At 43.8% G+C, this 23,360-nt stretch overlaps 1 protein-coding gene across 1 annotated transcript in view; it reads right to left on the minus strand.

The window, feature by feature from the left end:
* The window catches only part of IFNGR2 (interferon gamma receptor 2), a 39,940-nt gene extending 19,538 nt beyond the window's left edge, over positions 1 to 20,402 (minus strand). The window contains exons 1-3 of the mRNA XM_073361877.2: positions 19,715 to 20,402; positions 5,432 to 5,558; positions 2,264 to 2,439 (exon numbers count right to left, since the gene is read on the minus strand). Coding sequence (XP_073217978.1) covers positions 2,264 to 2,439; positions 5,432 to 5,558; positions 19,715 to 19,784 — 373 coding nt within the window. The 5' untranslated portion in view covers positions 19,785 to 20,402. The remainder of the gene's footprint in view (positions 1 to 2,263; positions 2,440 to 5,431; positions 5,559 to 19,714) is intronic.
* Between the last annotated feature and the right edge of the window lie 2,958 nt (positions 20,403 to 23,360).

A 23,360-nucleotide genomic window follows, 5' to 3' on the forward strand; every position in this document is an offset into this window, starting at 1 on the left:
CTGCTGGTAATAGCTTATCTAAAGTGATCACTCTCCTTACAATGTGTATGATAATCAAGGTGGGCCATTTCCAGCACAAATCCAGGGTCTAACAAGAACGTTTGAGGAACAGTGGGGGAGGAGGGGGGGACGGAATAAACAAGGGGAAATAGGCTTGAATAGAGACTGGGAATGGTTGAGTCATTATAAAAAGTAACCTAAGTTAATTGTATCCAATTTACAAATTAATTCCAATTCAGCAGTCTCTCGTTGGAGTCTGTTTTCGAAGTTTTTTTGTTGAAGGATAGTCACTTTGAGATCAGAAATCGAGTGACCAGAGAGACTGAAGTGTTCTCCGACTGGTTTTTGAACGTTTTGTTGGTCACCAAAGTTTGGAAGTGAACTGCTAAAACGTACCTTCCTGTATAAATACAAGACTACCAAGCAATTAGTTTATCCCTAATTATTGTTATAGCATGGCATAAAGAAAAAACGGTGAGTTGCCCTGGACTCTTAACTAATTTGTATCACAGTGCCTAATACAATGGAGTTCTGAGCTCTATACACAGCTATTTTACAAATATATAAAAAACAAATGTTAAAAGACCAGAAAAAAAGTCAGACAGCCTAGCATAACACAAGAGAAAACTGATCCTTTCCTGTAACTTCTGCTCATTATTTTTATAATGGCAGGACACGTTTAGATTCATTTTGTTGCAATGTCATCCATGCTATGGTAACAGAAAAACAAAAATAATAAAACTTCACCCTGCTTCATTCAAATGGTTCTGCTCTGCTCAAAATTATTTTGTGGAAAGTTGGCCCTCTTGTTAATACATTGGATCATGAACTTTTTAATTTCTTCTTGCATCATGCCCTCCTACAGTTGCAACTGCTCTCTCTCCTTTAACGTGTCCTCTCTTCTGAACATTTCACTTGGCAAGTAACTCTCCCCAGTATATTCTCTCTCTCACCGCTCAGAGTGTGAAACATGATCTGGGGTGTGATCTACATGGCTGATTTGAATGCCATAGGAAAAAACACACACAAGCTAGAAGGCTAACAGCTGAGTTTACAGGAATTGATTTTAGGATTGGCTACATGAGGTGCCACATGAGAAGGCAGAGAAGGCTGCTGGCTTTCAAGGGGCCACTTGAAAGTACCCAGAGTACTGGATACACAAGCGGGGAAGGGGTAGGTGTGGAATCATGCAGTTCCTCCCCAGCCCCCGAGCCTCTCCTTCGCTTTGCACTTCCTTTGAGCTAGTCGTATGCCCCCACCCACAGGATCCATTCCCCAGGTTGGGAAATAAGAGGGAATAATGAAGGACTCTTCTGCGCTAAACATTATTTCAGACTTAACTTTTGAATAAAGGAAACCCACCACTGAATCTCCTCCTACCTCAGAAACCAACCATAAAAAAGGAACTCGTGGATACTTCTAAATGGTAAAGTTAAATGTGTTCACGCAGCCACCAAATTAACCTTGATTTTGTCAGTATGGTATACTCCCCATTATCTGAATAGCACAGGGGACACTGATTTTATTTGGATAATCTTGAGTTTGGATAATTAAAAGGGCAGGAGCCATGGCCAGGGGCTTGTCCTCCTCCTCACAGCCCTGGCTGGGGATCTCTGCTCTATTATCTGAATCCCTGCCTTATCCCCCAGCACGAAGAGGCTGCAGAGGTCAGGTATCTCACACTGGGGGACAAGGAAGGGATTCAGATAACGTGGAAGTTCAGATTATAGGGTTTTGGATAAACGGGAGTGTACTGTATATCCCTGACCCTTTATACTATACAAGTAGGGAATAATGTAGGTACTTTTGAAATTATATGCGTTTGGTGCCAAAATGTGTTTAGGAGTGATCACAAAATTAGGTGTGCAGAAAAGCCCAAAATCTACAGGAAAATAAAAAAAGTTAACTTATTGCTCTCCTGGGCTCTGTTCAATTTAGAAAAATTAGTTGTCATCAACAGATTCCCCCATCAACTGGTGCTGACAAGAGTTCAGTGTAGATGAGAAACTTGTTTTAATATCATTACAGAAAAGTTGACAGATACCAGTTTCTCCTAGGTCTCTGTATCCGTACCACTGGCATAGCAAATATAAACTGAAACAGATTTTAAAAACAGATTCCTAACACAGCAGGTCCCATCACCTCTCTTTTGAATTCTCTCACATACTATATAAAGTGAAGAAAACTAAGACACAATAATAACAACAATTATCAGAAATATTTTCTATAAGGAGGTAAGAGGCTGAGATCATAAGAGACTTACTGTTTTGGTCTGCTACAAATGTATTTGTTTCCACCCAGACAGATTTCACTTGTCCTAGCTCAGCCCTAACACGTAAAGTAATTGTCCAAAAGCTTTTGATATTTGGATGTGTGAAATTGCATTCAGTCTTTGTAATATTTGTGCAGTTAATTTCTTCCCAACAATCACAGGCCATTCTGCAATACAAAATGAAGAAAGAATAAGTCAGTGGAATCGCCTCGCTGCTGCATCTAGTACAACTGATAGAAAACGCTCTCTCAAATATTCTTTACACCTAGCCAGTTTCTAAAGAATCGACATTTAATATAAAAGCACAACTTTCAAGCAGTTTTACTCTATAACCATGCAACGCCTTCTCTCAAAGCACCTGAAACTCTTTTCAAAATGTAGCCAATTAAAAACTTTAGGAGGTAGGCAGGGGACATTCTGTAATCCCAGAGGCTGAATGCCTTCAACTATTACAGGCCAGTAAGAATGACTTCAGTACCGGGCAAACTGGTTTAAACTATAGTAAAGAACAAAATGGTCAGACACATAGATGAACATAATTTGCTGGGGAAGAATCAACATGGTTTTTGTAAAGGGAAATTATGCCTCACCAATCTACTAGAATTCTCTGAGGTGGTCAACAAGCATGTGGACAAGGGGGATCCAGTGGATATAGTGTACTCAGATTTTCAGAAAGCCTTTGACAAGTTCCCTCACCAAAGGCTCTTAAGCAAAGTAAGCTGTCATGGGATCACTAACTGGTTAAAAGATATGAAATAAAGGGTAGGGATAAATGGTCAGTTTTCAGAATGGAGAGAGGTAAATAGTTGTGTCCCCCAGGGATCTATAGTCGGCCCAGTTCTATTCAACATATTCATACATGATCTGAAAAAAGGGGTAAACAGTGAGGTGGCAAAATTTGCCGACGATACAAAACTGACTACTCAAGGTAGTTAAGTCCCAAGCAGACTGCAAAGAGCTACAAAAGGATCTCTCAAAACTGGGTGACTAGCCAACAAAATGGCAGAAGAAATTCAATGTTGATAAATGCAAAGTAATGCACATGGGATTACGTTTGCCAAAATATACATATAAAATGGAGTCTCAAGTAGCTGTTACCACTCAAGAAAGAGACCTTGGTGTCATTCTGGATAGTTCTCTGAAAACATCCACTCAATGTGCGGCAGCAGTCAAAAAAAGTGAACAGAATGTTGGGAAACATTAAGAAAAGAATAGATAAGATGACAGAAAATTAATTGATCTTTAAATATTCATGGTAAATAGGCCTAATGGCCTGTGATGGGATGTTAGATGGGGTGGGATCTGAGTTACCCAGGAAAGAATTTTCTGTAGTATCTGGCTGGTGAATCTTGCCCATATGCTCAGGGTTCAGCTGATCGCCATATTTGGGGTCAGGAAGGAATTTTCCTCCAGGGCAGATTGGAAGAGGCCCTGGAGGTTTTTCGCCTTCCTCTGTAGCATGGGGCACGGGTCACTTGCTGGAGGATTCTCTGCTCTTTGAAATCTTTAAACCATGATTTGAGGACTTCAGTAGCTCAGACATAGGTGAGGTTTTTCGCAGGAGTGGGTGGGTGAGATTCTGTGGCCTGCGTTGTGCAAGAGGTCAGACTAGGTGATCATAATGGTCCCTTCTGACCTCGGTATCTATGAATCTATAAAATATCATATTGCCTCTATATAAATCCATGGTATGCCCACATCTTGAATACTCTGTGCAGATGGGGTCGCCCCATCTCAAAAAAAATATATTGGAATTGGAAAAGGGCAACAAAAATTATTAGGGGTACGGAACGGCTTCCGTATGAGGAGGGATTAATAAGACTGACTTTTCAACTTGGAAAAGAGACGACTAAGGGGGGATATGATAGAGGTCTATAAAATCATGACTGATATGGAGAAAGGAAATAAGGAAGTGTTATTTTCTCCTTCTCATAACACAAGAACTAGGGGTTACCAAATGAAATTAATAGGCAGAAGATTTAAAACAAAGAAAAGGAAGTTTGGGGTTTTTTTTTTTATAAAATGCAGTCAACCTCTGGAACTCCTTGCCAGAGGATGTTGTGAAGGCCAAGACTATAACAGGGTTTAAAAAAGAACTAGATAAGTTCAAGGAGGATAGCTCCATCAATGGCTATTAGCTAGGATGAACAGGGATGGTGTCCCTTGCCTGTTTGCCAGAAACTGTGAATGGGCGAGGGAGGATGGATCACTTGATGGTTACTGTTCTGTTCATTCCCTCTGGGGCACCTGGCATTGGCCACTGTCGGAAGACAGGATACTGGGCTAGATGGGAATGAACAGAAGAGGTAATCACTGAGCGATCAATCCCGTCACACATTCCCAGCCCATCCTGGCTAATAGACATTGATGGACTTGTCTATCTCAAATTGGGCACTCAAAATTAATGCATACTTTTCATTTTAACCTCTCTCTCAGTTCTTTTTTGAACCCTATTGTAGTCTTGGCCTTCACAACACCCTCCGACAAAGTTCCACAGGTTGACTACGTTGCATGAAGAAATACTTCCTTTTGTTTGTTTAAAACCTGTTGCCTATTAAGGTCACTTGGTGACCCCTACTTCTTGGGTAAGCAAAGGTAAGTAACATTTCCTTATTTATTTTCTCCATACCAGTCATGATTTTATAGATCTCTATCATATCCCCCCTTAGTCGTCTCTTTTCCAAGCTGAAAAGTCACCTTATCAACCCCTCCTCATATGGAAGCTGTTCCATACCCCAGTCATTTTTGTTGCCCCTTTCTGTGCCTTTTCCAATTCCAATATACCTTTTTTGAGATGGGGCGACCACATCTGCCTGCAGTATTCAAGATGTGGGCGTACCATGGATTTATATAGAGGAAATATGATATTTTCTGTCTTATTATCTATATTGATATTTAAAATAAGAACATCCCGAGTATAAATAACCATGGGCTTCAGGAAAAATATTAACAAAGCTGGTTTGGAACAAGAGTGAAAAAAAATTGGGAAAAAGGAAGGATTTCATTCTTTTCCTTGTTTAGTGGAAATAATTCAGTCCAAGAAATTTGTTTTCAAATGTACCTGAAAACCTTTTTAATAAAAACCTCATTTTCTACATACAAGCTTATACTTTTCTATTAGAATGAAACCAATTTAGTAGAATGCAACTATTTACTTACGTACTATACTGGACCGTATACAACACTGAGCCATTATCCACTTTAACAGGAGCCCATCTCAATAAATTCTGATAATTATATGAGTAAATTGTCATATTCTGTGGTGCTGGTAACTGGAATGACGATTCTAAAATAGAGAAAAACATCAAAACAGTAAATAAAACTTTCAACACACAGTAACTACAGATTTGAAATCACCTTTCCTCACCTCCAAAATTCATGGCCACATATTTATACAGCTTTGCCACAAACTTGCACCTTTTCCTCAACTGCTGCAGAACAAGAGACCTCCACACCATCTGTTTCCAAGTGTACTATGCACCAATGCCCGTACATCTCTATTACCCATTATTATTGTTTTCTGCACTATTGCCTAATACTAGATACAAGCTACAGTTTGCAGTTAAATCCAATATCCTGAAGGAAGGCTTTGGGAGAGGAAACTATAGGGGAAAAATTAAAATCACTATTTTTATTATAGGTGAAACTGATAGCACCACTCCGATATACAGGTTACCCAACACTTCCAGTTACAGAACCCTGAACCAGTTGTTTGTAACTTTGCCAAACTTTAATTGTTTGGGCTGAAATTTTCCATGCTCGGTGTCTGGCTCAGGCTGAATTTGTTGGAAAGTTTCAGGCAAAATGGTTCAGCCATTTTCAAAGACAAGATTAGGAAAAAATCATGCAGCCATTTTATTGAAAGCTCGAGTACCTCCATGCTTTGGAACAGGTGAACTTCAAATTTGACAGGGGATGTCCTTTTGCTATTCTCATGAAAAAATGCCCAAATTTAGCCAAATTACAACCCTTTGAACCATCTCAGTGTTCACATGCTCAGCAGAGACTTATCAGAGTTCTGGAGCTAAAAATCACAGAATCATAGGATTGGAAGGGACCTCGAGAGGTCATCTAGTCCAGTCCCCTGCACTCATGGCAGAACTAAATATTATCTAGACCATTCCTGACAAGCGTTTGTCTAACCTGCTTTTAAAAATCTCCAATGATGGAGATTCCACAACCTCCGTAGGCAATTTATTCCAGTGCTTAACCACCCTGACAGTTAGGAAGTTTTTCCTAGCGTCCAACCTAAACCTCCCTTGCTGCAAATTAAGCCCATTGCTTCTTGTCCTATCCTCAGATGTTAAGAACAACAATTATTCACCCTCCTCCTTGCAACAACCTTTTATGTGCTTGAAAAGTGTTGTCTCCTCTCAGTCTTCTCTTTTCCAGACTAAACAAACCCAAAATATCCATGGATACTGTCCACACTGAGCATGCTGCACTCCCCAGCTACTGTGGTCAGGCCAGGCACCAGAACTGAGAGCAGGGAGATTGTGCTCAGTGGCCCTCCTGCTGGTGCCTAGGCTACACAGAAGAGGAAGGTGCCGGATTCAAATGCACAGGGGATAACAGCCAGACTGGGGGTGGGGGAGAGGAGATTAGAACAAGTAGTCTGGTGAGGGAGAGACTTGAGACTGCGGGCCAGGGAGAGACTGGCATTTGAGCCTGGGGGACAGAGGGGAAGAAGAGAGAAACTGGGACTGGGAGCTAAGGGGCCACTGAGACTGGCTGGGCAAGAAGATTGGTGAGGGACAGAGATTAACTCAAACAAAGAGATTAACTCAGGGGAGCCCAGAGCAGGAAACCAGGACTGGCTGATCAAGGAGACTGGGACTGGCTAGGCTTAGAGAATGGAACTGGGGTGAAGAAAAGATAGGACTATAGAGTGGCAGGGGTCAAGCTTGTGGGGAACAGGCACACGGGTCTGTGACCATTAGAGAATACTCCTCTCCACAGCCTGGAATGGAATCCAAGATTCCTGAGTCTCACCAGTCCCCATCTGTGAAGAAATAGCTCTGAAACCCTGGCAAAGTGTGTGACTCATTCCGCTCTAGTGCTAGTCCACATAGAAGGTGACAACAATCAATTACTCTCTTAGCTCAAGTGACAGAGACATGTGTGATGGATCTTCAAGGTATTAGCCCTGCTGATGACTAAAGCTAAGATTTTGTCACGGATATTTTTAGTAAAAGTCAGGGACAGGTCACGGGCAATAATGAAAAAATTCATGGAAGCCGTGACCTGTCCCTGACTTTTACTAAAAATATCCATGACAAAATGAGAATCATAGAATATCAGGGTTGGAAGGGACCTCAGGAGGTAATCTAGTCCAACCCTCTGTTCAAAGCAGGACCGATCCCCAATTAAATCATCCCAGCTAGGGCTTTGTCAAGCCTGACCTTAAAAACCTCTAAGGAAGGAGATTCCACCACCTCCCTAGGTAACGCATTCCTGTGTTTCACCACCCTCCTAGTGAAAAAGTTTTTCCTACTAACCAACCGAAATCTCCCCCACTGCAACTTGAGACCTTTACTCCTTGTTCTGTCATCTGCTACCACTGAGAACAGTCTAGATCCATCCTCTTTGGAACCCCCTTTCAGGTAGTTGAAAGCAGCTATCAAATCCCCCCTCATTCTTCTCTTCTGTAGACTAAACATCCCCAGTTCCCTCAGCCTCTCCTCATAACTCATGTGCTCCAGTCCCCTAATCATTTTTGTTGCCCTCTGCTGGACGCTTTCCAAACAAAACTGGACACAGTACTCCAGATGAGGCCTCACCAGTGTTGAATAGAGGGGAACGATCACATCCCTCGATCTGCTGGCAATGCCCCTACTTATACAGCCCAAAATGCCATTGGCCTTCTTGGCAACAAGGGCACACTGTTGACTCATATCCAGCTTCTCGTCCACTGTAATCCCTAGGTCCTTTTCTGCAGAACTGCTGCCGAGCCATTCGGTCCCCAGTCTGTAGCGGTGCATGGGATTCTTCCGTCCTAAGTGCAGGACTCTGCACTTGTCCTTGTTGAACCTCATCAGACTTCTTTTGGCCCAATCCTCCAATTTGTCTAGGTCCCTCTGTATCCTATCCCTACTCTCCAGCATATCTACCTCTCCTCCTAGTTTAGTGTCATCTGCAAACTTGCTGAGGGTGCAATGCACACCATCCTCCAGATCATTTATGAAGGCTGGGCAGATGTGGGTGGGCTGGGAGCTGCAGTGTCCCCCTCAGTTGGGGATCCGAACTCGGGAGCTCTAGGGATTCCTCCTGCCCCCTATGGAGGTGGAGAACTGTGGGGCTCTCTGTGCTGCCCATGCGGGTGGGGAGCATTGGTGGTCGCCCCTGCCACTGCTGGCAGCAGGGGACCCTGCAGCTCCCAACCAGCCCTGAAGTCACGGAGGTCTTTGGAAGTCACAGAATCCATGTCTGAATCACAGCCTTACTGATGACCAATGATGAAATTTGTTTTTTTTTCCAGTTTGCTTTTTAAAAAAAAAAAAACAAAAAACCTAGGATGTTACACAAAAGAAAAACCACGACCACCCTAACGTTAAAAGAACATGAAGGTTGCAAACTTAAGCATTCAAAAAGTTAGGAAATGGCAGACATAAGGTTGTTTGTGCAACCTTTAGTCAACCCCTTGTGCATTTATAATACAGTATTTAATTATATGATCACATTCTATTTTTTACAAAGGACTCTGCCTCAGTCAGTGCCCGTGCACCAGGCAGGTCACCCTCATTCAGTGCACAAGATAGACATGCTCTATGGATGAATCAGGGTTGTGCAGTGAAGGTGGCTATTATCTGTAGGACCCCTGCCTCATTTGCTGCAGAAGTTGCAAGTGTGATAAATGAGGCAGGGGACTGGCAGGAAGAGAAAGGGCGGTTTCATGGTTAAGGCAGTTGAACGGTGCTCTGAAGAACTGGATTCTGACCCTGCCTCTGCCACCAAGTTCCTGACTGATGCTGGGCAAGTCACTTCATCTAAACTTTTCACAGGTGGTCACTAATTGTGTGTTCCTCATTTTCTGGGTGCCCAACTTGAGACTAGGGTCTGATCTGCAAAAGTGCAGAGTACTCACAGCTGCAAACTGAAGTCAATGGGTGAAGTGCTCTGGACATTAAGTACTCTGAAAAAATCAGGCCCTAGACATCTCAAATTGGGCACTCAAAATTAATGCATACTTTTCATTTTAACCTCTCTCTCAGTTCCCATCTGTAAACTGGAGATAATACCCCCTCTCACCTCTCAGCAGTATTGTGCAAATAACTTAATTTATCTTTATAAAGCACACAATGCATGCCACAGAAAAACCATAATGAAATCAATAATTCTGTCTTCAGAGTAGAGGTTGAATAATATGTAGTACACATGGCAGGGGTCGGCAAACTTTTTGGCCCGAGGGCCACATCGGGGTTGCCAAAGTATATGGAGGGTCGGGAAGGGAAGGCTGTGCCTCTCTAAACAGCTGGCCCCTGCCACCTCTCGCCCCTGACTGCCCCCCTCAGAACTCCCGACCCATCCAACCCCCCCCCCCCCGCTCCTTGTCCCCTCCACCCCCTCGCAGGACCTCCCCTATCCAATCCCCCTGCTCCCTGTCTGCCCCGACCCCTATCCACACCCTCACTCCCTGACAGGCCCCCCGGGACTCCCACACCTATCCAACCCCCCCATTCCCCGTCCCCTGACTGCCACTCCCAGAACCTCCGTCCCATCCAACTGCCCCCGACTGCCCCCCAGATCTCCCTGCCCCTTATCCAACCCCCCCGCTCCCCACCCCCTCACTGACTGAAGCCAATCGCGCCGCCCAGAGCATTGGGCAAGTGGCGCAGTGAGCTGAGGCTTCGGGGAAGGGGGGGACAGCAGGGGAGGGGCTGGGGGCGAGCCTCCCTGCCTGGGAGCTCAAGAGCCAGGCAGGACGGTCCTGTGGGCTGCATGTGGTCCACAGGCTGTAGTTTGCCCACCTCTGACATATGGCATGGGGCCACACTGGAATAGTAAGGAGAGAACATATTGAATAGCTGGCTCCTTGAGTGGGCACCGTCTATCCAGTGCACTGAATGAGGCAGGGTCCTGTGGGAAAAAAGTGTGACCATGTAATTAAAGACTGTATCATAATGCATATGCACAAAAGGGCCAAATTAATGTTGCACAGGCAACCTTAATTCTGGCATTTCCTAACTTCTGTGCACTTGACTTTGTTTTTTACACTATTTAAGCACGTTTACATCTTCTGATGAAAAGCATCATATAATAAAATAAAATATCTGGCTCCTATATAGCACTTTTCAGCTGTGGATCAGGTAGATGTTATTTATGGAGGATAGGTCCATCAATGGCTACTAGCCAAGACGGTCATGGATACAACACCATGCTCTGGATGTCCCTAAACCTCTGATTGCGAGATGCTGGGACTGGACGTCAGGAGATGGATCACTTGATGATTGCCTTGTTTTGTTCATTCCCTTTGAGGTATGTGTCGCTTGGTTGCTGTCAGGAGATGGGGTGTTGGGCTGGATAGACCATTGGTCTGACCCAGTATGGCTATCCTTATGTTCTTATTTTCCTAATATTTCGATCCCATATAAGCATCTAGCTTTCTAATTTGAATCAATGAAGATGGATTAAAGTATTGGAAGTTATAGTGGTTCCCAAGCATTGAGTTTTGTTCTGTATACAATGACAGATGAGATAAAAAACTGTCACACCTGGGCTCAATTAGCTTTTCATCTTTTCCCTCTCAATGCAATCTTGCAGTTGACTTGCTCACAGCATATGCAATGACATTTATGCTTTTCAAAGGTTGTCTTCTCATTTGAATGTCAAAATATCAAACATCCATAGACTTATTCATAGATTCCAAGGACCATTGTGATCATCTAGTTTGACCTCCTGTATTAAGGCCACAGGACTTCCCAAAAATAATTCCTGGAAAGTATCTTTTAGAAAAACATCCAATTTTGACTGAAAAATAGTCAGTGATGGAGAATCCACCACAACCCTTGGTAAATTATTCAATGGTTAATTACCCTCACTGTCAAAAATGTATGCCTTATTTCCAGTCTGAATTTGTCTAGCTTCAACTTCCAGACATTGCACTCTGTTACACCTTTCTCTGCTGGATTGAAGAACCCATTATTAAATATTTGTTTCCCACATCAGTGCTTCTAGATTGTAATCAAGTCATCCCTTCACCTTATCTTCATTGCTAAATAGATTGAGCTCCTTAAGTCTGTCAGTATATAAATCATGTTTTCTAATTCTTTAATCATGCTTGTGACTAATATACCTAATAAGTATTTGACAATTTCAGAGCTGTATTAATTTCTATTTTATTTCAAAAACTGTTTTCAATAAATATTTTATATTGATCCAGGGGAGATCATGTGTTTTATTTTGGTTATATCTTGCCATAACCTTTCTAATGACAATGTACTAAAGAGCATAATTTTTGTGAGGATGTATGTTTGAAACCAAAACAACAATAAAACTATTGAAAATCCCATATGATTGCATAACACCCCATATAGTAGGCCAGTTCCCATAAGGTAAGTTACGTTGTGCCTATTTATACTTCTTCTAAAATTCCAGTTAGAGGTTTTATTATTCACTTCCTGTTTTCAATTTGTATTTTATTACATGTGGGCAACACTATTCAAGCTGGGTACCACTCCAGAAATGGCTCCAGAGGTAGCTCATCAAAATTTGAAAATCAGTTTGGGGTCTTTTGAGATAAAGAAATGCTATGCAAATTATTAATCTCACATTCATATAGTCACTTAGGCTTTGTCTACATTTAAAACATTATAGCAGCACATTTGCAGCGCTGCAGCTGAGTCAGCATAGCACTTCAGTGTAGAGTCTAGACACTCACTACAGCTACAGGAGGGGTTCTCCTGTTGCTGTAGTCCAGGGGTCGGCAACATATGGCACACGTGCCAAAGACGGCATGCGAGCCGATTTTTAATGGCACGCTGCTGCCTGCCGGGTCCCAGCCGCTGGCCCCGCTCAGCCCGCTGCCGAACCCAGGCTGGGACCCCAGCAGGCAGCAGCATGCCATTAAATATCCTCCCCGCTCTCCCCGTGGGGGCAGGGTGAAGAAGCTTGGTCCTGTCGGCTGCTGCTGCAGGGCAGGCAAGGTCCCCCCTCCCACGCCTCTTCCCCTGCTATGCTGGGTTCCTGCCCCTCCCTGCTGCCCATCAGCTGATGATGAGGGAGGGGGAGAAGCAGAGCTGCAGCACGCTCGCTGCTCCGGGGAGGAGGCGAAGACGGGGGGTGGGGCCTTGAGGACGGGTGGGGGGTGGGGGTGGAATCAGGGCATATCCCCTCCAGCCCCTGCCATGAGCCGCTCTGGGCAGGGGGCTTGGGGTGTGGACTAGCCCCCTGCCCTGACCCCTGCACCCCCCCTCACATGCCTCCAGCCCTCTGCCCTGACATCTGCATCCCCGTGACCCCAGCCCTGACTCCAGCCCCTCCCCACATATCCAGCCCCCCCACCCCATGACCTGATTCCTGCACCCCCTCACATGCCCCCAGCCCCCTGTCCTGACTCCTGCACCCCCCCCGACCCCAGCATCCCCCACGCATACCCAGCCCCCCTCCACACCCCATGCCCTAACTCCTGCACCCCCGACACATACCCAGCCCCCCCACACCCCATGCCCTGACTCTTGCACCCCCCACATTCCCACTCCCACCCCTCGCACCAAACGGGAGCTCCTGCATCCCCCACACATTCCCACCTGCACCCCTTGCACCAAATGGGAGCTGCCCAGGTAAGCACTCCACACCCAAACCTCCTGCCCCAACCCTGAGCCCCCTCCCTCATTCTAGCTCCTGGGCACCTCCCTACACCCCAACTCCCAGCCTGCTCCTTCACACCCAGCCCTGTGCTCAGTGCACTCCCACCCTCAGCTCAGTGCAGAGGGAGAGGAAGAGAATGGGCTAGAACCAGGGAGACGGTAGTTACCCACTCTATGTGGGCAGGGCCAGGATCCCAGACCGGCAGTGGGCTGAGCAGGTCCAACAGCCGCTGCCGGTCTGAGGTTCTGGCTGCCAGCTCCTTGCCAGCTGGGGTCCCGGCTGCAGGCCCCGTTCAGCCTGCTGCCAGCCTAGGTGAATGGAACCCCAGGCTGGCAGTGGGCTGAGCAGGCCAGCAGCTTAAGATCAGCATTTTAATTTAATTTTAAATGAAGCTTCTTAAACATTTTGAAAACCTCGTTTACTATACATACAACAATAGTTTAGTTATATAATATATAGACTTATAGAGGGAGACCTTCTAAAAAACATTAAAATGTATTATTGGCGTACAAAACTTTAAATTAAAATGAATAAATGAAGACTTGGCACACCACTTCTGAAAGGTTGCCGACCCCTGCTGTAGTCAATGCACCTCCCCGAGAGGCAGTAGCTATGTCGATGGGAGAATTCTTCCATTGACCTAGGCCAGGTCTACACCAGAAAATTAAGTTGGCATAACTACGTTGCTCAGAGGTGTGAAATATCCACATCCCTGAGCAATGCAGTTAAGCCAATCGAACTCCTAGTGTAGACACACTAGATTGATAGGAGAATTCTCTCATCGACATCGCTGCCGCCTCTCGGGGAGGTGGAGTACCTATGCCAGGAGAAGCTCAGCACAGACAGTCTTCAGAGAAAAAATATTTATAAAAACCTTTTAGGCTTGCTAACAATTAGCATTTTTCCACAGCACTTTGAAGAAATTGCGAAGTACAATACAACCTGTACAAAGTGTGTTGTAAAACAATTCCCATCCAGTTTTAATGAAGTTCTAACAACTTTGTGTAACACGCCAAATGGTCCCATTAGTCAGGAACTTTTAGCATATTAGTGTAAGAAGCCCTTCTTTAAAATAAATAATAATGACTCCTTAGTGCCCAGTCTCACAGCAATACCCCAGAGTACATTTTTCCTGGTGACATTAACCACAAAACTTGCCTATATACCGGCCTCTGGTATGTATAGAATTTTACAACATTGCCTGGTTTTGCAGTGTTGTCTTTTTAAACTTGCAAAAATGACCAATAGAGGGGAAAAACGTCTTTGACATAACCGCAGTTCACTTATGTCATCAGTATAGCACACCCTGAGCAGACATGCCAAACCTGCGGGAAAAAATGCAGAAGTTGGGCTTGTTTTTGGCTTAATTGGCTTGTGAATTGCTTGTTGGCTAGTTTTTGGCTTGTAGCTTGTTGGGCTTGTAGCTTCTTTTTTTGATCGGCTCCCGGCAAGCAGGGGCAAGGGGGGGTGGGGAAGAGAGTCACAGGTGCAGAGTGGGCCCACCACAGACCCAGACTGCATGCCCCGAGGGGATCTAGTCACAGTGTGTTGGGGTTTTTAGGGATTGGCTTGTTTTGGCCTTGTTCTGAAATAGGATTAACTAGATTTCTGGCTTACTGTGAAAGTCGGGGTGCTTATTTACCGCGTGAAAGTTGGCAACTGTGACTCTGGGGAATCATGCACAATATGAACTCACCATCCGTGGCAGGGCTGGCTGTCATAAAATCAATGAAAAGTGAGTTTTAAATGGTGTTCACAGCATAGTTACATTTGCTATTTAGTATATATTTCTAAGGTTGCTGGGAATTCTTTGCTTAAATATAAAGAACAAACTTTTCTTGAATCATGGTATCATGCAAATTCCTGAATACTTGAACAGCTAGAGCTCGCTACTGGTCTGAGGCACATGGCAGAGTATCTTGTATAATCAGCTAAGTCACTTAGCCAACCATATGAGGTAACTAGTTCTACAAGACAGGTGACAATTCAAGAATGCTAATGGTGTGAAATGCACACATTCTAATTTTTTTCTGGACTGTTACTGAAATAACAAAAGAGGAAGGAAATTAGTTCATTTTTCCCTGACACTGGGTTCACATACTGCTGGTATGAAGCAACACCATTATTCAGAAGCAGGACTGTCCCAGACAGTAGGCTCAGAAATGACTATTTTAATCAAAACTTTTAACTTGACAGTTGATACACAGTAAGAGGTCATTTCTATACATGAGTCTTCTGAGCTTTGTGCCAAATAAGGTGGGTGTAATTTTCAGACTGGATAAAAACGGATTGGGGAGTGGGGGGAGAAAAATATTTTTTATTTAAATTGGATTTTTTTGATTTTGATATTTAAATTATTTCTGCTTAAAAATAAACCTATTTAAAATGAAATTTGAATTTAATGTACAACAATTTAAGGCCCAAATCTCTTAACATTTAAATAAAAACTAAATATGCTGAATCCATGAGTCTCTATTAAAAAAACCCTCTGAATTAGAGTTACAGGGGATGCTCTTCTATATAAAGAATCAGAGGGAAAACATCTAACTTTTGAGGTCAAACTTTATAAATATGGCACAATACGTATGTACTGTACTAAGGGCTTGATCCTGTGGGGGACCCAGGGGCTGTGCTACTGGGTGCAACAGACTGGCAAAGTTATCATAGAGAGCCGGCCTCTGACTCCAGGAGACACCATCATGTATCTCATCAGGACCATCCACTGACCCCCACCTGGGTGGTCTCATACTCCTGTTTTATAGCTTCTCCCTACCTCAGCTCCGATTGGCTCAGTTATCAAATTATTATTATTTATGACTCTACCCACCATGAAAACGTACTCTCCCGTTCATGGAAAAACACTGAAGTTTATGTATGCAAAATATTTATTAAAACACCCCTAAATTGTATATGTTGTTTTATATGTTTAATTAAATTCAAATCATCATCCTAATGCAGCTTGACACAAATCATGCGCAAAAAGTTAATTATCTAGTAAATAAGCAATATATCATTTACCATTTTCTAACTACTAAAAATGTACAATTAATAAGAATCTGAAAATATTAAGTTATATAAATTGCTTAAATAAACTTATATAGGAGGGTATACTCCAACTCAGGGGTTTTCAAACATTTTTCTGGCAACCCAGTTGAAGAAAATTGTTGATGCCCGTGACCCAAAGGAGCTGGGGATGAGGGGTTTGGGAGGGGCTCAGGACTGGGGGAAGGCTCTGGGTGCAGGCTCTGGGGTGGGGCCAGAGATGAGGAGTTTGAGGTGCACTGATTTAAATTGCTTTAAATTTTCATTTAAATCTGCAGTACTTTATTATAACAACCTTTTCATTTCCATGGAATTGATCATTTTATGTTTAGCATTTTCTTTTTTCTTTTTTTTTTTAAATACAAGGTTATTAAAATATCATTCCAAGCATCCAGTAGTTAAGTCTTCTTGAAAAAGGAATGTCTGAAGAGAGTTCAATTTAATTTAGATTGCAAGATGCTGCAGACAAGAAACCTTGATTTGCTATATGTTTGTAATGTGTCAGACCCACATTTGGTGACATTTTAAAATAACTTTTCTCTCAGAAAAAGGAGCATTTACCAAGGAAGGAACAAGTTATTTGTTTCTGGACTTCAGAAACTTCTGATATAGTCCAGATACAATTAAAGATTTATTGTTTTCCTCAAAGTAATTCCCCATGTTCACCACTGAGAACACTAAAGATACTGTAAGATATATAAGAATAAGTGAATGTAAGAGTAAAAAAGAGAGGGTTTTGGGTAATAGTTAAGGTTGGAGTTTAGGTTTGAAGTAAGTACTCCAACATTATATCACCTGGCAGTACATCCATCAAAATAGGACAGTCTAATTCTAGTTCTTTATTTCAGACAGATCATGAACTTGATCATGAAGCAAAATAATCGCCTTTGAAAAGCAATAACTCAAAGTGCAGTTAGATTTAGGCAGTGGCACAAAATGGAAATTCAGGAGTCAGAAATCTATGCAACATAATTAGGCAGAGTTCAATTTTTATTTTTTGAAAATTTCAGTAATATAGATTTAAAGCTTTTTTTGAATTTTCAATTTAAATGTTCATAATTGCAGAAAATTATGAGATGAGGGTCAGAAAACAGTTATTTAATGACAGACATTGATTCAAAAAGTTAAAGCTGTTAAACTTTAAAACTGTAAAAACGCAAGCTGTCAACATCACACCAAAAATATACAAAGTAAATATCCTCAAATCAAACTAATAATTTCTCAAACAGCGTTTTCCCTACTTTGCCTATCTGTAAATTTCAATGATTGAGGGAAATATTTTTTGTTGGTTTGTGTTTATATGCTGAAATCAATGTTTGACATTTACTGATAAAAATCTAATTCTTCCAACCCTAAACATAATCGTCAAATTCCATTTTTTACTTTTATGTTCTCTCAGAACTAGAATTTATCCACATTTAAACACTGTAACAAAGTTTCAATAGCAAATCTTCATGTATCTAACTGCTCACACAAAAAAACGGTTTTAAAACTACAATTTTGCAATTGCATAGCAAGCTAAGGGGGCACATGCCGAACAGCAAATTATTGCTAAATGGAACTGGTTCCATGGAACACTGTAAAGGAAAATACCCAGCTCAGATGACTGAATTTAATCACCTAACTGAAAAAACAAAGTGATTTCTCAAACTGTACAATCAATTTTGTAAGGACTCTTCCTTCTCATTTTATTTGGACTAGCATAATACGTGTTTCGGAATAAAAGGTGAATCTGGTTTACATTACCCATATTTACTGGAGATACAGGAAAAGACACCATAATAGGGCCATATTACACAGTGAAGTCCAGTACCTTGCCTACTTTGGTTTATATTTTAAAAGCGGCCTCACTATATTATCCCAGGTCTCAATTTCTGTGGCCCTTAATGATCATTATTCAAATTTTAGTATCTGATAACTCACACACAACAAAAAATAACCAAAAATCCAAAGAACAAATAAACAATCACCTATACAAAACTGCCTCTAATTTCAAGGAGTATTTTCTGGTTTTGTTTACTACAGTCTGAGATTGTGAAGAATGCAACTGCAAATCAACTGGATTAAAAACATCCCAAATTAATAAATGCAAAATAAGTCTGCCAGCCATTATTGAAACAGATGAGAGCCCCCTCCCCATGGAATGAGATACAGTTAAAAACATACAGAAAAATACACCCACAGCACAGACAAACACAGCTATAAGTATAAAACAGAACAATGAATTTCATAGGCGAGACAAACACCATTTTAAATGGCCCTTTTGTGCATCTGTTTTGCATTCATCTGAGTCACCATATGTTACATATTATTCAAGTATTGCTACGCTGTATTAAAGCAGGAAATGTCATATCAATGAGTTCCTTTCCAGCATTTAAATTTCATTGATTTCTTCTATCAATTTGAATATCAGAACACAGGTTTGTGTCTCAAAATGTATCCAACACTTAGCCTGATAGCATTTTTTATAAAGCAAAATTACATCTGGGAAGCATGGGATAGCTGGCAGGCAAACTAATAATCCAGTATCCTCATGGGTAGGAGCTAGAAAGTGAGAGGAGTGTAACAGCTAGCAGCAAGGCAAGAGTTGCAACAGGGGTTTCCACACCTGATACTGGGATAACCAGGCAGCACACTGTGACGTAACATAAGTAAGAATGACTTACTTCTGTTAAGTAAAGGAGTACTCGAGGCACCTTAGAGACTAACCAATTTATTTGAGCATAAGCTTTCGTGAGCTACAGCCCACTTCATCGGATGCTTATGCTCAAACAAATTGGTTAGTCTCTAAGGTGCCACAAGTACTCCTTTTCTTTTTGGGAATACAGACTAACACGGCTGCTACTCTGAAACCTGTCATTACTTCCATTAGTAAAATGTTTACAGACAAGTTGAAATCCAAAGAGATATATAGCTTAGACATATTTAAAAAAAAAAAAAACGTAGAAAGGGAAAGAAGGCCTGTCTACCACAGAAGGCCTGGCTCTACTATAGTTTTAGAGCAGCAAAAATCCAGTCCCCAGCTACAAGCACTGTGTATCACTGTGTATATAGACGGAGCATTTTTATGAATTAGCAAATGTCAAGACATTATAGGGGAGGAGAATTGCCTGTAGTGTATACGAAATACAGTAACGCATTTTAAAACCAGCAATTAAGTTTGAAAATAAAAATAAAGGCGAGCGATGTCCCCAGAACATACATCCCCCCTGCCCTGCCTCCAAAGGATTTCCCCTAGGCGTGAAGTGAAAATCAAGGGAGACTTTTGCTCACCTTAACACATCTCTGGCTTCATCTATCGGTTCGCTCAGGGAAATGCGTCCCCAGGGGCTTTCCCACTAACCACTGTCTGAAACCTCCCCGAGGGGCTCTCTCACCCCAGCGCTGGGGCACCCCACACCCCTAAGCAGCCCCCCAATCAGCAAGCCAAGGAATCGCCCCAGGCAGATCGCTACTGAGGGCTGGTTTCCCGGGGACCAAGGACTCTGCAGCAACACAAGCCCCCCCACCCCACCCCACCCCACCCCTTGTCCTGTCCGGCCCCGCTCGCTGCAAGTGCCCGCGCACAGCCCCGGGGCGCCCCACGGCACCTACCTGCGGCAGGGGGCTCGGGCAGGCTCAGCAGCAGCAGGCAGAGGAGCAGCGCGGCGCCGGGGCGCGGCATGGCCGAGGCCGGGGGGCTGTTGTTGACCGAGGAGCCGGGGGGGGGGGGGGCTCTGCCGTTCACACGCCCCGGGCCCGCCGCCACCCCAGCTCTGTCCGGCTGGCTCCGAGCCCGGGCAGGTCACCGCCCGTCTGCTTCTCCGGGATGTGCGTGCAGCGCCCGGGGCCAACCCCTTCCCGGACCTCCGGCCCACGTGCGGGTCGGGGCGGCGGCCAGCGGGGCTCCTGGGCAGGGAGGAGCCGCGGCGGGACAGGAGAGCCCGGGCCCCGGGGCGGCTCGGCCCAGCGCCCCCTTGGCAAAGCCGGGGACCCCCGCGCGGGCTGCTCAGGCGCGGCAGGGGGAGCGAGGCGCTCAAGGGCTCCCGCCCCCAACGGTGACGCGGCAGCGGAGCCTGGGCCGGGCCGGGCCGGGCTGTTCCCGCGGGAGCTGCTGCTGCTGCTGCGCCCGCCCCCGCCCTTCGCCTAATAACCCCCGGCAGGCGGGGGCCCGCGCGGGCTCCTGCTGCACAACAGCCCCTCCCCGCCCCCGGCCTGTGGTGGCTGAGAGAAGCCGCGGCCTTGCGGGACTTCCTGGTGCGTCAGCTACCACAGCTCTCGCCCTCAGCCCAGCCCGGGGGCGGGGGAGAGTGGGACCCAGCGAGCCGCAGGGACACACCCCGCTTGCCGGGCCGGGCCACTCATTGTCAGTAACCCGCGTCAGTCACGCTCCGAACAAACCCAGCTCCGGTGGGGCTGAGCCCTTTGGGACAATGACCCTGTCCGCGAGGAAAAGCACCGAGGCCTGGTGCCTTTTTGCCCGGTTACTTGCTTGCTAATTGTGGTTGCAGTATTCCTGGAGGGCTGGTAACCCGAAAATTAATTCTCTTCCTGGTTTACTGGTGCATCCGCTGAAGTGAGCTGTAGTTCAGGAAAGCTTCTGCTCAAATAAATTGGCTAGTCTCTAAGGTGCCACAAGTACTCCTTTTCTTTTTGCGAATACAGACTAACACGGCTGCTACTCCGAAACCTGGTTTACAGAGACACCCAGCCAAACTCCTGCTCTTAAGGCCCAGGCTCCCAGCCAGCGCACTAGACTACAGTGCTTCTCCTTTTATTAAACAATCAAAACGTGGGAGGGAATTTTGCTCAAAGTTTACAGAAAAGTTCATCTTTAGCCTAAAACCAAGCATGGGGAATTATAGTATGAACATGTGAAAGCAGGTGCTGATAGAATAGAAGTCTGAATAGTAAGTTCAATAACAATAGTGTTTACAAGGTATTGTTTTATATTATAGCACACCATATAATCCTGTCAGATGAGAAAATATATAATGGATGAAGAATAAATTTGTAGGCCCCAATCCAACAATAGGCAGATCTAGTTCTGTGGATGACATCTTTAGGGTGTGCAAAATCCCATTGGGCCACCTCAGGTAGGGTAGATTTTTTCCTTTAAACTGGCAGAAAACCACACTTTTGAACGATCTGGAATGCTATAAATTAACCTAATTTAATAGAAGCAGTACTAATGAGGAGGCCAAAAGTGCCAACTACATGCAATTTATTTAGTATAACTATAGTTATTCTATGGTTTCAGAAATAAAGACGCACATGCTCTGGTTATCATGACCACACATGGTATAAGCTTACAGAGGAGTGTGCAGTATTGTTTATATATTTGTGGTTTAAGTGAGAAAATCTTGCATCAGGTGGTTAAAAAGTCCCTTTGCTTTCACTGCAAACACGTGGTTATATTCTAACCACACACCTTCACTAACATTATTGATTACCCACCAACAGTAAACAAGGGTGCTGGAACAATTTTTATAATGGGGGTGTTGAAAGCCACTTAACCAAGGTGTAAATGTTGTGCGTGTATATATGAGAGAAGCTGCGGCCTTGCGGTACTTCCTGGTACGCCAGCTACCGCAACCCTTGGTATCATAAGTGCTGGAACTAGGGTTGCTGCTGCATCCCCTGGCTTGAAGTGATTTCCCTTATAACTAGCACCCCTAGTTCCAGCACCTATGATAGTAAATTTTTACAAACCCTAGGTAATTTTGAAAATCAGAGTTCCTCCCAACTCAGATACTATAGTGATAATTGAAATAAAAACAATAATCAAAAAATAAATGCACAGGGCAGGAATCTGTCTTTTTGCAGCCTTAATGTACTTCTAGCATCTTCAACTTTAATAAAACCCACTTTGACTGCACATGTGAGGTTTATAGGTACATCCATTGAGTAGAGGCATAATGCTCTTCAGAATAAACACCAACAATAATAGTGAATAATAGGAATTGCTTGATTAAGAGGAAAAAAAACCAAGGTTTTGCTGAGACACAAGTCTACCTGTCTATAGACTTAACTTACATGGCTCTCACCATTCACCTTCAATGGTCCCTTGAAATATGTGCTAATTACTTATGCTAAACAATCTGCTCCACCTTGTGTTTAGCTGTGACACTCTGACTGACGGCTTGTCTTCACGTACAGTGCTCCAGCTGTGCCGCTGGAGCGCTTTAGTGAAGACGCTACTACACTGGTGGGAGAACTTCGCCTGTCAGCATAGTTAATCCACTTCCTGAGGAGACAGGAGCTATATCAATGGCAGAAGCTCTCCCGTTGACATAGCGCTGTCTACACGGGGATTAGGTCAGTATAACTACGTTACTTGGGGTGTGGATTTTTCACATCTCTGAGCAAAGTATTATACTGCTATAGGTCTGTAGTGTAGACCTGGCCTGAGTACACTTCCCAGATGTGAAGAAGAGCTCTGTGTGAGCTGAAAAGCTTGTCTCTGTCACCAACAGAAGTTGGACCAGTAAAAGCTATTACCTCACCCATCCCCTCTCTCTCTAATATCCTGGGACCAACGTGGCTGCAACAACATGGCATACATTAATATTAAATGACAGTCATGCGCCTAAATACACAGACAGTACCATGATATGTTTTGCCTGCTTCCCATCTGCTCTGAATTCCCAATGAACAGTAACATAGGATCAAATGCAGCACCACCATGAGCAAACGCAATACTGACTTCAGTAAGAGTTGCAACTGCTTAGGAATTTGATAGGATCTAGTACCTCATGGGTGAACAATCAGCATGTATTTATTAGGAAAATATATTTGTAGGCATAACACTCCTGTTCTTACTACAAAAAGGACCCCATCTCTTTTAATCTACTTAGTCAGAGGGCATAGAAACAAACACCACACAACAGATGTGCAAGTAATGACAAGAGCGCAGCAGACAAATTAACAGAGATTATCCTGACCACTGGGCAAGAATAACCCAGAGGTGCTCTCATTTTACTGAAACAGCATTGCTCTCTTCACTAATAGAAAGCTGAGCCAGTTTTGAAAGCTATGTCCCAGTGTTGGGGATGCAACTTTTAAAGCTGACAGTGTAGTAACACTGCCCTTCAAGGAGCCATTTTAGAGAATGCACCATAGTTTTTGGAGGGATAATAAACTGTGCTATCAGAACTATGGGCTCAGTCCTGGAGGGTACAGAATGTCCTAAACTGTCCTTGGTTTCAATGAGAATTTAGCATACACAACATCTAGTAGGATCAGGTTCCATGTTTGAGAC

Source organism: Lepidochelys kempii, chromosome 1 (assembly GCF_965140285.1).
Source record: "Lepidochelys kempii isolate rLepKem1 chromosome 1, rLepKem1.hap1, whole genome shotgun sequence".
NCBI lineage: Eukaryota > Metazoa > Chordata > Testudines > Cheloniidae > Lepidochelys > Lepidochelys kempii.